Here is a 16335-nt window from a genome sequence, read left to right as displayed (position 1 = left end):
CTTGGGAAAGCAGTGGAGGTTCTTCCTCCAATGCTTTGTACCAAATAACTTGGCATTCATCTTCATAAGAGCTCCTAGGTACTGAGCAACTTGTTCTTCCTTAGTGTCTTCATCCTCATCAGAGGATGAGTGTTCATCAAAACTCATGCACTGTAGGAGTTCATGCAAAGGAACCTCTATGGTTTCTATATGAGCCTTGGCTTTCTTTAGTTCTTGGATAGGGATTTCTGGAGTGGGTATTGACCACTCAGAGGGTGTGCCTTGACTAGCGTTCAACGCTAGCTTCCCTGTCTGTTGGGGCGTTGAGTGCCTAGTGAGGGGTTCCTCACTGGCGTTCAACGCCAGAGTTCTTGCTTGTTTGGGCGTTGAACACCCAGCCAGTGTTTCCTGGCTGGCGTTCAATGCCAGTTCTGCTGCCAGGATAGGCGTTGAACGCCCAGCCAGTGCTCCCTGGCTGGCGTTCAACGCCAGCTTTGTTGTCAATATGGGCGTTGAACACCTAGTGAGGGGTTCCTCACTGGCGTTCAACGCCATGCTCTTGGCCATTATGGGCGTTGAACGCCCAGTGAAGGCTCCTCACTGGCTTTCAATGCCTTCCCAGGCTCTCCAGATTCGGCCTCTGCCTCTATGGTGATGGCCTTGCACTCTTCTCTTGGATTCACTTCATATTACTTAGAAGAGTGTCAGGAGGAGTCTCAGGAATCCTCTTGCTCAGTTGACCAATCTGTACCTCCATATTTCTGATGGAGGATCTTGTTTCAGTTATGAAGCTATGAGTGGTCTTAGAGAGGTTGAAAACTAGAATAGTCAGAAAGGCTCTGCTTAGGAGTCTCCATATTCCCTTGAGAAGATGGGAATGGTGGTTTGTTGTTGTACATATTCTGGGTTCTTCCACCTTGATTATTATTGAAGCCTTGCTGAGGCTTCTGTTGATCCTTCCATGAAAAGTTAGGATGATTCCTCTATGAAAGGTTGTAGGTGTTTCCATAGGCTTCTCCCATGTAATTCACCTCCTCCATGGTGGGCTAGTCAGGATCATAAGCATCTACATTAGGAGATACTTCTTGAGTGCTGCCAGCTGCAGCTTGCATTCCAGTCAAATGCTGAGAGATCATATTGACCTGCTGGGTCAAGATTTTGTTATGAGCTAATATGGCATTCAGAGTATCAACTTCAAGAACTCATTTCTTCTGAGGGATCCCATTGTTCACATGGTTTCTCTCAGAAGTGTACATGAATTAGTTGTTTACAACCATCTCAATAAGTTCTCTTGCTTTTGTAGGTGTTTTCTTCAAGTGGAGTGATCTACCTACAGAGCTATCCAATAATATTTTGGACGTCTCAGACAGACCATCATAGAAAACTCCTATGATAGGCCATTCTGAGAGCATGTCAGGAGGACACCTCCTGATCAGTTGCTTGTAACTTTCCCAAACTTCATAGAGGGACTCACCTTCTCTTTGTCTGAAGGTTTGAACTTCCACTCTGATTTTTCTCATCTTTTGAGGAGGAAAGAATTTAGCTAGAAAAGCATTAACCAGCTTTTTCCAAGAGTCTAGGCTCTCTCTAGGTTGAGAATCCAACCATATCTTAGCTCTTTCTCTTACAGCAAAGGGAAAGACTGTTGCAGAGGAGAGACTAACTGAGGCTTAAGCTCAAAATTGTTAGCTCTAATGGCAGGTACAGAGATACTTCTACCATAAAAGTCAGAGGTAGGCATGGTGAAGTCACCAAGAACCTTTCTTGCCTCTCCTTCCTGTTCGGCCATGTCCTCTATTTATTGTTCAAAATTTTCTGAGAGGTTTCTTCTGGAGTGTTGTGCTTTAGCTTGTTGCAATCGCATCCTTAGAGTTTTATCAGGTTCAGGATTAAGATTAAAGAGAGGCTCTTTATTCCTGTTCCTGGTCATAAACAAGAAAAGAAGAAAGAAAGGAAGCTTCTATGCCAAGTGGCAGAGAACTCCCAGTGAGATGTGGCTAAGAAGAGAAAGAAGAGAGAAGGAGGGGAAAATAATGAAGATAGGAGAAGGAGATAGAAAACTGAAGATGGAAGAAGAGAGATGAGAGGGATTCGAATAAATAGAAGTAAGAAGAGAAGAATTTAGAAATGGAAAAGACAAATAAGAATTAAAATATTTTTTATTTTATTTTATTTATTAATTAATTTCAAAAATTAAATTTAATTAATTAAAAGGAATTAAAAATTAGTTAATAAATTTTAAAAATAGAAGAGAGAGAAGAAGAAGAGAGTTTTCAAAAATTAAGAGAAAGAAGAAGTAGTTAGGAAGTTTTGAAAAAAAAGAGAGAGAAGATAAGCAATTAATTAGAAATGATTTGAAAATAAGATAAGATAGGAGGTTAGAAAAGATTTGATTTTGAAAATTGAAATTTGAATTTGAAATTTTAAATATTGAACTTTTAAATTTTGAATTTTGAAAAAAGTCAACAAGATAAGATAAAGATTTGAAAAAGATTTGAATTTTGGAAAGATAAGATTTTTGAATTTTTAAGAAAGATAAAAAGATAAGATTTTGAAAAAGATAAGATAAAAATTTTGAAATTAAAATCTGAATTTTTATTTAAAAATTTCGAAAATTAATTAAAAGATAAGATAGAAATTTTTTTTTTATTTTTGAATTTAATGAAGAAAGAGAAAAACAAGTAAAAGACACAAAATTTAAAATTTTTAGATCTAAAAGCACCTAGTGTGCAAAAATTAGAAAGAAAAATACAATGAGACACCAAATTTAAAAATTTTAATATCAAAACAAAAAGAAAAGCAAGAACACCTTGAAGATTAAGAAGAACACCAAGAACAAAATTCAAAGAATTTAAAGAACACAAGAACATGAAAAAGACACCAAACTTAAAATTTTTGAAAACTAAACATAAAATTTTTGAAAATTTCAAAGAAAAATACAAAAAGACACCAAACTTAAATATTGACAAAAGATTTAAACAGAAAAAAACTATTTTTGAAATTTTTTTGAAAAAAGACTCTAAAATTTCGAAAAACTCAATAAGAACAAAAACAAAAGACTCAAACCAAAAACAAAAATTAAACAAAAGAAAAGAAAAAAATTTATTTGTTAATGTTTTTAATTTTTTTCGAAAAAAGAGAAAAAGAAAATAAAATAAAAGAAGCTAACAAAATTAAAGACAATACCTGATCTAGGGAACAAGATAATCAGTCAGTTGTCCAAACTCGAACAATCCTCGACAATAGCGCCAAAAACTTGGTGCACGAATCCCCACACTTCATACAACTGTACTAGCAAGTGCACTGGGTCGTCCAAGTAATACATGAGCGAGTCAGGGTCGATCCCACGAGGATTGTGGTTTGAAGCAAGTTATAGTTATCTTGCAGGTGATAGTCAGGCAGATAGAAGAGTTGTTGATTTTGATTCGTAAGATGGAATTATAATGATAATCTTAAAACTTAGATAAATGTAAACAAGGAAAAGGAATTGGTTAAGGCTTGGAGTTGCTTTGTCCTTCTGGATTAACTCTGGTCTTACTGTCTTCTTCAATTGTGAATGATTTCTTCAATGGCAGGCTGTATGTGATCAACACCTTTCTTGAGAGGTCGTCAATTCTCCTCTAGATCTGAACACCAAGGTTAGTGCGCATCCAGTCTGATTGAATACGAAGCTCGTACAGTCCATTCTCCTTAATGATCCTACTCAAAATGCCACAGACAAGGTCGGATCTTTCGGATCAGAGAATGATGCATCTCTGGGTTCTAGCCTCTACCACAGAGACCCTAATCTCCCCGTAAATTGGCTGAACTGATGTCTCGAGAAATCTCCAACAAAGTTGTGAATTAGCCGTCTGAGAGATGTATAATCAAGCTGGTGGTCCGTGCTTTCTAGTCACGTATTCACACGAACCCAAGTAGACATGGGTGGTTGTCAGGTACGCTGACTTAGTATAATGAACAAAGATGATTGTCACTGGTCATTGAAAGAAGCGGAAGATTGATGGTTTAGAAGTTATAACGAATACTCGTTATAAGTATAGTTACTAAACCAAGCAATCAACCTTTCTTACAAACGTTTTGGTTGTCACAAGTAACAAACCCCTTAAAAATTGTTAACCGAGTATTCAAACATCGGGTTGTCTTCTCAAGGAACTGCAAGGAAGTATAAAATGTCCTTAGATGGAAAGCAATGGTAACACAAATTAAAGAGAAAGCAATCAATAACTGAAATACCTCAAATAATCATTAATTCAAATCATAACATGGAAAGGGTTCATGAGCCAAATTGGCAACATTTATAGATACGAATAAAAGCATTAAAGTAAAAGTAGCATAGAAACATAAATTAAAGTAAATACTAAACCTGGATTGAGAGTTACTCTTAAAAACTAAGAGAAGTCCTAAATCCTAATCCTAAGAGAGAGAAGAGAGAACCTCTCTCAAACTAAATCTAAATCATGGAAAGTGAAAATTGGCGAGCTCCCTTTGAATGGATGCATTCCTACACTTTATAGCCTCTAATCTGTGTGTTCTGTACTTGGATCTGGGCCAAAAGGGCTTCAAAAATCGCCGGGGGCGTATTCTGTGAATTCTGGTACGTGGCCTCTGTCATGCGTCCACGTGGGTCACGCGGTCGCGTCATTCGGAGCATTTCCTTGCCACGCGGTCGCGTCAGTCACGCGTCCGAGTCATATACGTTCTGCTTAAGGTGCGCGGTCGCGTCAGTCATGCGACCACGTCGCTGCTTCTTTGCTTCTGGCACGCGATCGCGTCAGTCATGCGATCGCGTGGATGCCAATTCCTTCAGGAACTACGTTTCGCACTTCCCTTCCATTTTTGTACGTTTCCTTTTCCATTCTTTAAGTCATTCTGCCTTAGAAAATCTGAAACTACTCAACACACTAATCACGGCATCGAATGGAAATAAAGGTAATTAAAATAATTAATTTTAAAGCTTAGAAAACATGTTTTTCACATACATCACATAATAAGGAAGGGAAAGTAAAACCATGCAATTAATATGAATAAGTGGGTGAAGGATTGAATAAATCATTCAAACTAAGCACAAAATAACTCATGAAATATAGGTTTATCAACCTCCCCACACTTAAACAATAGCATGTCCTCATGCTAAATCCAAGGTAAAGAATAAGGTAAGGTTAAAGTTGTGGAATGTTATGCAATGCAACCTATTCTAAATGCATCTACCTAAATGAGTCATGCAATTCTAATTTATCCACTCATATATAAAGCTTACATATAGTTAATTTAATTCACATTCTCAAGGAGTCATATATATATATATATATAGCCAACCCTTAAATAATAAAGCACTTCTGCAAATAAGATGGGAAAGAAAAATATTGTACAAACTTGCAAAACAATTAGTAATTTAAGTACATATATATGTTGATGAGCTATTAAACCCTCACTGGATTTTGTGTTTACCCTCTAGTCACTCAGTGTTTATTGGGTTTATTCACTCTACTTTTCTTTTTATTCTTACTTTCTATAACTTTGTTCTTCATCTAACCAATCAACAATTATAGAGTACAATCATACCAAAAATCATGAGGTCTTTACTTAAGGTTGTAATGGGGCTAAGGTAAAGGTAAGGATATATGTATAAGGCTAAGTGAGCTAATAAGTGAATCCTTAATTAGACTAAGATCTCACCTAACATACATATTTAGTAAAACATAACCTCTTTACCTATTTTCCCATATTTTCCCACTTGTTGTTACATGCTCATGCTTCAATTTTTTTTTTATTTTTATCCCATGTGCATTTATTTTGCATTGGGGAATTTTGTATCCCTTTTATTAATTGCTGAAAAATAACTTCTTTTTTTTTATGCACATGGTGACTTAACTTTGATTTCTCATGAGCATGCTTCCCAAAGTTTCTGAGTTATTTTATTTCTTTCAACTTTTTCTACCTTTTGTTTCTATCATCCATGTTCCCAATAGGTTTTCCACATTTTAATCTATTCATAATTTTCTATCTTAAGCTAACCAAGGATTCAACTTGGGATTTTATTTTATTTTTCTGCTTAAGGCTAGTAGTGTGGCTAAATAGAATAAAAGGGATTTTAAAGGTTCAAGGGGGCTAACAAGGGTGATGTGAAAGGTAGGTTATTTTGGGGTAAGTGAGCTAAAATCAAATGATGGTCTCAATCATTCTTTTGGTATGTATTTATATTCTATATTCTATATTCTATATTCTATAATTGGACATATAGATTAAAGCAAAGTAAAGGACATCAGAATAAAAAGAAGCGAAACACACAGGAATGAAATTATGGTTTGAATGTAACCATACAATTAAGCTCAAGACTCACAGGCTGTGTGTTCTCTAACTCAAGCATCATATATCATTCATATATGTTATGCAGGTTTAGTTAAAAATTCCCATTATTCTCATAAAAAAATTATTTAGGGTAGCCTTTAAAGTTTTAATGTTCCTCCTTGATGAAATGTTGTCAACTTAACTATATGATGTAATGCTATATATACAAGGTTTATGGATTTAAATCTGTTATGTTCAATTTCCTAGCTTACTACCTTTTTATATTTTTCAATTTAAACTATTCTATCTTATGCTAAAAAGGGTAAACTATACTAATTAATCCACTAATAAGTCAGAATTGCAAACTAAACTAAATAACTAAAATAAACTAAAAATACAAAATGCGGAAATAGAGTAAAAATACATAAAAGTAGCAATGTATAAGTACTCAGAAAATAACAGTAAAAAGAAAAATACAGAAAAATATCCATAATAAAAGAAAAAAGAGATGTAGTGGTTCACCAAAATAAAACACCAGAGATGGCGACCTCCCCACACTTAAAATGAAGCATCGTCCCTGATGCTCAGTCAAGCCGGGTGTGAAGGGTGTCATCACTAGTAGGGATGGTAGCTGGAGGCTCTGTGGTGGTGGTGCTTGGAGGAGGAGAGGGGGGAAAAGGGTTGGGGGGCTGCGCGACGGATAGGGTTCGCGTGGCTGGGGGGAGTTATACTTTGAAATCCACGCGGCCGCGTGGGGCACGCGGTTGCGTGGTGGGGGAGAAAACAGAGGTGACGCAATCGCGTGGGTCGCGCGATCGCATGGGAGGGGTAGAAGAGGGGGTGACGCGATCGCGTGGGTCGCTGGAATTTGTGCTAGATGCACGACTCCAGCGTCATTTCAGCGCAACTCTCTGTCTCCTCCTAGGGTGTTGTGCAATCCGTGCGACGCGATCGCGTCGCTCACGCAGTCGCGTGGGATTGGTTTTATGCATGTGACGCAATCACATGGGGCATGCGATCGCGTGGGCTAATTTGTGCAAAACGCACAAGGACCGCACGATTCCAGCCTAACTTTCTGGACGTTGGATCTTTACGCCGATCTCCAGGGCACGCAGCCGCGTGGGTGACGCGGTCGCGTGGATAATGTTTTCGCAATATGACGCGATCGCATGAGGCATGCGGTCGCGTCGTGCATCCTTTTTTTTATATGTATGATAAATGCAGAATGCAATGATTAATATGAGTGCTATGCATGATTCCAGGTTCAATAAAGTAAAATGAAAAGGAAATAAAAACAAAACCAATTAACAAGAAATAAACTGAAAAAGAAGCGACCATACCATGGTGGGTTGTCTCCCGCCTAGCACTTTTAGTTAAAGTCCTTAAGTTGGACATTGGAGGAGCTTCCTGTTATGGTGGCTTATGTTTAAATTCGTCCAAAAATCTCCACCAGTGCTTGGAATGCCAATAGGCTCCGGGATCCCAAACTAGGCATGTAAAGCTTCTGAAAAGCTTCAAACAGATTGTTAGGCTCCCGGGGTGACAAATGTCAGAATAAACTCCAGGATCCCAAGGCTTGCTTTTAAATCCGCCTCCGTCTTGATCTACATGTCTCCATCCGGGCGGTTTAAAGAGTAGAATCTCACCATGGTGACCAAACGTTCTCTGTGATCCATGCAGTTGAGCATGATACCAATCCGTGTACTTCGAGGTGAAGCGTGGAACCTTATTGAACCTTGTGCACCAACTCTGAGTACGAGCCATTTCCCTCTTACTCTTAAAGCCACAAAGAGCTCTAAGCTGGCCATCTGTTTCAAGCAAACCATATTCAAGCGAATAAGTAAAGTTATAGGTTAAGGATTGTACCCACTTGAAGCTTGTATTAGGTGGTAATGGCCTTGGGGTAGGTGTTTCCGGTGGTTCTGTAAGTTCTACTCCCTTGTGCTCTTCTGTGAATTCCTCTACTTCCTTGCAAGGTTCTACAATTATATCTGTGTCCTGGTCAAAGTCTTCTATGTCTTTCTCATCACTTGAGTCATAGATTGGAGGTTGAGAAAAATCTACCTCCACATCGTCTTCGTATTCACTTGGGGAAGATTCTTCGATCTCAGAAAATTCACTTGCGGATGCAAGTTCATTACTAAGAAAGCCAAACTTATGACTATCATCATCAAGGGAATTTGTGTCCTGGGTTATTCCGTCTGATTCTTCATAAATGACTTGCCTTGGGGATTGTGCACTATCCTCCTTAGCATCAACCGTAACGTCCTTGACGGAGTTCTCCTCAGTTCTGGATTCCCATGGAGGTTCAGCATCTCCTAGATCTTCAACCAACTCTTCTTCTTGTACAGTGACAGCTTCTTCTACTTGTTCTAGTACGAATTCATTCTCTGTCTTGTCCACTGGAGTTTTTGGTATCTCCTTTATGCTCCGCTCTTCATTAGACTGTCCACATGGGGCTGTGGATGATCCTTGTATATTTGAGCACCTAGAAACCCATTGAATTACTGCTTGCTCCAGTTGTTGAATGGTTGTTTGAAGTTTATTTACTGTTTTCTTTAGGCGAACCTCTGCTTCTCGGGGTGCCGGATTTGGACATGATACATAAGAAAGTGGTGGTGGTTGGGAGTGATTGGATTGGAATCGGGGTAAGGAAGGATCATATGGTGGCGAATGGTGAAGAGAAGCTTGTGAGTGTGGTGGTTCAAGGTTATGTTGAAAGGATGGCCTATAGGCACGGGGTGGGGCTTGTTGGTAGTTACAAGGTTGTCCACCATATCTTTCAGCTGGGTATGCATTGTAGAATGGTCCTTGTCCATGATATCTCAGAGGGTGTTGTTGCCTAAAGGGTTGATTAGATCCTCTTGGCTCCATCCATCCTTGATTGGTCTGACCTTGATGCACATTCCTGCTGTAACTTCTATTTCCTTCAACAAAATTAGAACCAAACTCAAAGAGAGAGGGGTAAGAGTTCATGGTAACTAATGCAAATAAAAATAAAAATAAGCAAATAAACAAGTAAAAGAAAAATATTTACAATAACCAATAATAAGGCACACGTTAGCAGTTCCCCAGCAACGGTGCCATTTTGAAAGAAGCGGAAGATTGATGGTTTAGAAGTTATAACGAATACTCGTTGTAAGTATAGTTACTAAACCAAGCAATCAACCTTTCTTACAAACGTTTTGGTTGTCACAAGTAACAAACCCCTTAAAAATTGTTAACCGAGTATTCAAACCTCGGGTCGTCTTCTCAAGGAACTGCAAGGAAGTATGTTCTTATTATTGGCTATAAAGGTTGTAATCGGGGTTTAGAAGGTGAGAAGCTAGTGATTTAAATGACAAGTAAAGTAAATGGCAATCAAAATAAATAAAACTGTAAAGCAAACTTTTGGCAAGGTAAGAGAAATTGGAAGTCCAACTTAATTATCTCTCTCAACAATAATGAAATTTGAATCTAAATTCCACTTAGTTAACCTTTACTAAAGCAAAGGAAAGTCAAGAAATCCTAAGAGAGAGAGGAGAGAACCTCTCTCAAACTAAATCTAAATCATGGAAAGTGAAAATTGGCGAGCTCCCTTTGAATGGATGCATTCCTACACTTTATAGCCTCTAATCTGTGTGTTCTGTACTTGGATCTGGGCCAAAAGGGCTTCAGAAATCGCCGGGGGCGTATTCTGTGAATTCTGGTACGTGGCCTCTGTCACGCGTCCGCGTGGGTCACGCGGTCGTGTCATTCGAAGCATTTCCTTGCCACGCAATCACGTCAGTGACGCGTCCGCGTCATATACGTTCTGCTTAAGGCGCGCGGTCGCGTCAATCATGCAGCCGCGTCGCTGCTTCTTTGCTTATGGCACGCGATCGCGTCAGTCATGCGATCGCGTGGATGCCAATTCCTTCAGGAACTCCGTTTCGCACTTTCCTTTCATTTTTGTACGTTTTCTTTTCCATTCTTTAAGTCATTCTGTCTTAAAAAATCTGAAACTACTCAACACACTAATCACGACATCGAATGGAAATAAAGGTAATTAAAATAATTAATTTTAAAGCTTAGGAAACATATTTTTCACATACATCACATAATAAGGAAGGAAAAGTAAAACCATGCAATTAATATGAATAAGTGGGTGAAGGATTGAATAAATTACTCAAACTAAGCACAAAATAACTCATGAAATATGGGTTTATCAGTCATCCTATTCACCATGTTGAAGAACGAATATACATCTTAGAATTAAATCAAACACGTATTGAAGAGAAATAGTAATACTTTTATTAATTCATAGAACTTAGCAGGGCTTCTCCCCTCAACCTAGGAGGTTTAGAAACTCATACTGATGAAAAAACACAATGATAAATGAAATATGGAAGACGTTCTTAATGAGAGGTGTAAAAGTTCTTTAAATACTAAGCTGACAGCTAAGGATTACATAAGAAAGGGTAAAACAGTCTTTTAGTGCTAAAATCCACTTCTAGAGTCCACTTGGTGAGTGTTTGGGCTGAGATTTGATGAGATCCACGTTCTATGAGGCCTCTAGGGTGTTGAACACTGGCTAGGGGGTCCTCTCTGGGCGTTTGGACGCTCGTCTCTGCTCCTTGGGCGCTGGACGCCTGAAAGGGGGCAGGAAGCTGGCGTTGGACGCCAGTTTTGTGCCTTGTGATATGAAGAAAAGTATGGAATATTATACATTTCTGGAAAGCTCTGAAATTCAGCTTTCCTTAGCCATTGAGAACGCTCCATTTGGATTTTTGTAGCTCTAGAAAAGCTCTTTCGAGTGCAAGGAGGTCAGATCCGGATAGCATTTGCAGTGCTTTCTCTGTCTCTAAATCAGACTTTTACTCCAGCTCCTCAATTTCGGCAAAAAAATACCTGAAATTGCACAAAAACACACAAACTCAAAGTAGAATCCAAAATATGAATTTAACACTAAAACCTATGAAAACTTAATAAAAACTAAGCAAAACATGCTAAAAACTATATGAAAATGATGCCAAAAAGCGTATAAAATATCCGCTCATCAGTGAGCATCTTATACCCTTTTTCTAGTTATTTTTATATTATTTTTAGTTAGATTTTATTAAGTTTTACTATATTTTAGAGAAGAATTCACCTTTGGATGTTACTTTGAGTTTTTCTTGTGTTTTCATAGTTTTAGGTGAAATTCAAAGCAGTTTAGAGAAGCCTGGAGTAAGAAAAAAAAATGCTGTCAGCTCCCCCCTAGGTGCTGAATGCCCAAACTGGTGTTCAACGCCAGCAGGGGCATAAAGTCAGAATGCACTCTCCCTCTCTGGCGTTCAATACCCAGACTGGCGCTGAACGCCAGCATGCAGACCGAAGCATACACCTATTGTGCCTCCAAGTGGATTTAGCACTTCTTAGGCTTATCTTATCTTATCTTTGTAATTTTTATTTTAAAATAATTTATTTTAGATTTAGCATTTATTATTAGGTTAGTATTTAAAAGAGAAGATCCATTAGGTTCGGCATCAAACTTCTTCCTTCCGCACTTTTTCAGAACCCTGTTTTCTTCGTAAGTCCTGAGTAACTAAACCTCCTAGTTAAGGTTAGGAGCTCTGTCTATTTCTATGGATTAAGATTATTATTCTTCTATTTTAATTAATGTTTGATTCAATTCTAAGGTGTTTTTTTGGTTCTTAATTTTATGAATCTGTGCGGAACGAGAGTATGACCTTTATTCTACACGAGCTCTTGTGATTATCGAGAGAGCTATCTCGCTTGAGCTACAGCTTGAAAACACTCCTTCTAAACTGCTAATTACATGAACTAATCAGATAAGTGACATAAAATCCTGTTAGCCTTGGGTAATTGAGGTTTTTATGGTGCTAAACTAGTTACCTGAACTTCATCCTCTGATCTGAATTGAATGACCACGAGAGTGGCTTTTAATGAGGATTAGAAGAGATTAAATTACTAAGAGATTAGGGTTTAATTACTTATGGTTTTCCATAGAATGAATCACTCATTGTTAAAATAGTGGGTAAGAAATTTTAATCCAGAAAAATAAACATCTCCGAGACCTAAACTATTTTCTCATCTTTTTTTTACACTAAACCTTTAACTGCTTTCTTAATTGCTTTGTTTTATGCATTCTCAACAACAACTCTTTTAACTGTTTGTCTGACTAAGCCCAGCAAGATAACTATTGCTTGCTCAATCCAACAATCCTCGTGGGATCGACTCTCACTCACCTGAGGTATTACTTGGAGGACCCGGTGCACTTGCCGGTAAAGTTGTGCAAGTTCTAATTTCACGCACCAAGTTTTTGGCGCCGTTGCCGGGGATTGTTTGTGATTGACAACTACCGGTTGTTTTTTTTGCTTAGATTACGTATTTTTATTAGTTTTTGATTATTTAATTTTTCTTTTAAGTTTTGAGTTTTCTGTTTTTCTTTTATGTTTCTTTATTTTCGAATTTTCCCTTATTTATTTTCTCTTATTTTCTGATTTTAAGTTTGGTGCCCTGTTAGCAATTTTCTTTTTGGTTTAATTAATTTTCTTTTTAATTTTCGAATCCTATCTTGTTTATCTTTCTTGATTTTTGATCTTTATCTAATTTATCTTTTTCTTGATTTTTGAATTTTATTTTAGTTATCTTATTTTTCATTTAATTTCAAATTTTAAGTTTGGTGTCTCTTTAGTTTCTATTCTTCTTTCTTTTTGAAATTCGAAAACTTTTGAACCTCTTTCTTTCTAATTTTAAAAAATTTTTAAACTAAATCTTCCATCTTTATCTTCGAATCTTTTTGTTAATTGCTTACTTTATCTTACTTTATTTCTTGTAAGATATCTCACTGGGAGTCCTCTATACTCTGACATAGAGACTCCCACTTTTTCTTTGTTTCTTGTTGTTTATGAGCAGGAATAGGGATAAAGAACCCCTTCTTGATCTTGATCTTGAACCTGAGAGGACCTTAAGACGACATTTACAATAAGCTAGAGCTTGTAAAGCCAGAGAGAATCTCATGGAAACTTTTGAGAAGGAAGCTGAAGAGACCACTATGGCAGGAGGAAATCCGAACGCTGAGGAGTATGCCAGGAAAGTGCTTGGCTCATACACTGTACCCACTGCTGACTTCTATGGGTGCAACATATCACTACCTGCTATTGGTGCCAACAACTTCGAGCTCAAGCCTCAACTGGTCACTCTGGTGCAATAGAATTGTCAGTTTTATGGACTCCTGCAGGAGGACCCCAACAAGTTCATATCTGATTTCCTACAGACCTGTGATACTGTTAAGATGAATAGAGTGAACCCTGAGGTTTACAAGATCATGCTCTTTCCTTTTGCTGTAAGGGATAAAGCAAAACTATGGCTGGATTCTCAGCCTAAGGAGAGCCTGGAAACATGGGACAAGGTGGTCACTGGATTTCTGACCAAGTTCTTTCCACCCCAGAAGCTGAGTAAGCTTAGAGTGAAAGTCTAGACCTTCAGACAAAAAGATGGAGCATCTCTCTATGAAGCTTGGGAGAGGTACAAGTAAATGATTAGGAGTTGCCCTCCCAACATGATCTCAGATTGGACCATGCTAGAGATCTTTTATGATGGCCTCTCTGAAATGGCTAAGATGTCACTGGATCACTCTGCAGGCAGATCACTGCACATGAAGAAGATACCTGAGGAAGTACACGAGCTCATTGACATGGTTGCCAACTACCAGTACATGTATACTTCTGAAAGGAACCCTGTGAACACTGGAACTACTCAGAAGAGAGGAGTCATGGAAGTGGACACACTGGATGCCATTTTGGATCAAAAAAACCTTATGTCCCAACAAATTAACATGATCTCCTCTCCCAACACTTAAGTGGGATGCAAGTTTCATCTGTCAACACTCAAGATGCACCTATGAAGGAGAAGTTGGTGACATTGCTCAAACCACCATGGAAGATGTTAATTACATGTGAAATTCCTCTAAAAATCCCAACAATGATCCCTTTGCACATATTTTTAATCAGGGATGGAGGAATTACCCTAACTTTGGATGGAGAGATTAGTAGAGGCTGCAACAAGGCTTCAACAATCAGGGTGGAACCAATCAAAATAGGTTCAACAACAGACAGTTCTAACCCTCTTAGCAGCAGATGGAGACGCCTACCCAAAGCCTCTCTGACTTAGCCACAGTAGTTTCTAACCTCTCCAAGACCACTTATAGCTCTATACAAGAAACTCGATCTTCAATTCAGAACTTGGAGATACAAATGGGTCAGCTGAGTAGCCAGATACCTGAGAAACCTCCCAATACTCTTTCAAGCAACACATAGGTAAATCCAAGGAAATAGTGCAAATTCCTCACTGTGGACAAGGAGGCCGAATCCAGGAAGAAGCAAACTACTAAGGATTTGAAGGAGAACAAGGCTCAAGATGAGACTGGGAGTGCATTTGTACATGCCCCTATGGAGATGAAGGAGCCTGAAGCACAACACCCCCTGAATATGCAAGAGGAGACCAAGGATTAGCAACTTGCCCAATTCTTGGCAATCTTCAAGAAGTTACAAGTCAATATTTCTTTTGCTGATGTGTTAGAGAAAAAAACCCCCTATATGGCCTATTTAAGAAATGCAGTTTCTGAAAAGAAGGCCCTGAAAGGAGATGAAACTGTGGTACTGACCAAAGAGTACAGTGTATTAGTGCAAAAAAAGCTACCTTAGAAAATTCCAGATCCTGGAAGCTTCCTGATTCCCTGTACTATAGGGACCATCACATTTGAGGAGTCATTATGTGACCTTTGATCAAGCATAAATCTTATGCCTCTCTCTGTAATGAAGAAGTTGGAGATCCAAGAGGTGCAGCCCACAAGGATCTCACTGGAGATGGTAGAAAAATCCCTAAAGAGGGTATTTAGAATGGTAGAGAACATCCTTATAAAGGTTGAAGACCTTTACCTCCCTGCAGACTTCGTGATACTTTACATTGGAGAGGACAAAAATGACTCTATCATCTTTGGAATGCCCTTCCTAGCTATTGGGAATGCCTTGATTAATGTTAAGAGAGGTGAGCCAACTCTGAGACTATGGGAGGACCACATATTGTTCAAGACGCCCAACCCTTACTCTCTCTCAAAGAAAGGAGGTACTACAATACAGCACTTAGTGTTTCAACCATCTCTCTCAGTAGAAAGCCATACAGAGCTCCCTGACATGAATCTTAAGTTTGGTGCTGGGCATTCACCACCAACCATTGAGGAAGGAGCCCCTAAGAAGAAAGTACATAAGGACTGGAGGAACAAGAAGATTCCAACTGAAGACTTCTCACCTGGCAGGAGACACAACTAGAAAATTGCTTAATATAGACAGATTTACAAACAGATTTAGTCTTTATTACAGACGAATTTTTGGTTACCGACGAAATTACCAACAGATTTTGTCCCTCTGTAAAAGTCTCGCCGGAAATAATTTACCGACGGATTTTTTTCCGTCGAAAAATTACTGATGGATTTTTACCATTTACCGACAGATTTTCCCTCGGTAAATTCTCCCCTCCATTTCCCTAAAATGGAAAACTCTCCGATGGAATTTTTGTCGGTAATTAGAGACGGATTTTCTGACGGATTTTTCATCGGTAATTACGGACAAATTTTTTGACAGATTTTCCGTCAGTAATTAGAGACAAATTTTTCAACAGATTTTTCGTCAGTAATTGGTAACAGATTTTTCATCTGTAATTGAAACTTTGGAAAGTCATCCCAAACTCTAAATACAGACAGAAAATCCATCTGTAAATTTGTCAGTAAGGTAAAATAGATTTTTTTAGATTTTTCCATTGCAAAATAAACTTGTTTTCATACAAAATAAATATAAATTTAATACAAATTTTTATCTAATTTGTATTCGAATATTTATAATATTTCAAAAAATAAAAAAATTCATCGTATTATCAAACTAAAAGAAAAGTACTATAAACAAGAAAGTCAATATAATTCAAAACATAAACAAAGTATATTGATCATCAACTATAATTGTCAGTATATTGTTCAACCATACTAAAACTATTAGCTATAATCTTCAGTGTCATCTTCCCAGTATATTGGTCATCTTCATCCTTGCTGGG

At 38.0% G+C, this 16335-nt stretch overlaps 1 protein-coding gene across 1 annotated transcript; it reads left to right on the top strand.

Moving 5' to 3' along the window:
* LOC107647026 lies at positions 15132–15560 on the top strand. Its single transcript, XM_016351159.1, has one exon. It carries the CDS (start codon positions 15132–15134, stop codon positions 15558–15560), a length of 429 nt encoding a protein of 142 aa, XP_016206645.1.

This window comes from Arachis ipaensis, chromosome B06 (genome assembly GCF_000816755.2).
Source record: "Arachis ipaensis cultivar K30076 chromosome B06, Araip1.1, whole genome shotgun sequence".
In the NCBI taxonomy this organism is placed as follows: domain Eukaryota; kingdom Viridiplantae; phylum Streptophyta; class Magnoliopsida; order Fabales; family Fabaceae; genus Arachis; species Arachis ipaensis.
Note: the sequence above shows the minus strand (reverse complement) of the source record. Positions and strands in the feature narration are given on the sequence as shown.

Excerpts from the sequence above, each read along its gene's own strand:
- LOC107647026 (XM_016351159.1), top strand. The coding sequence starts at position 15,132 with ATGGTAGAGAACATCCTTATAAAGGTTGAAGACCTTTACCTCCCTGCA.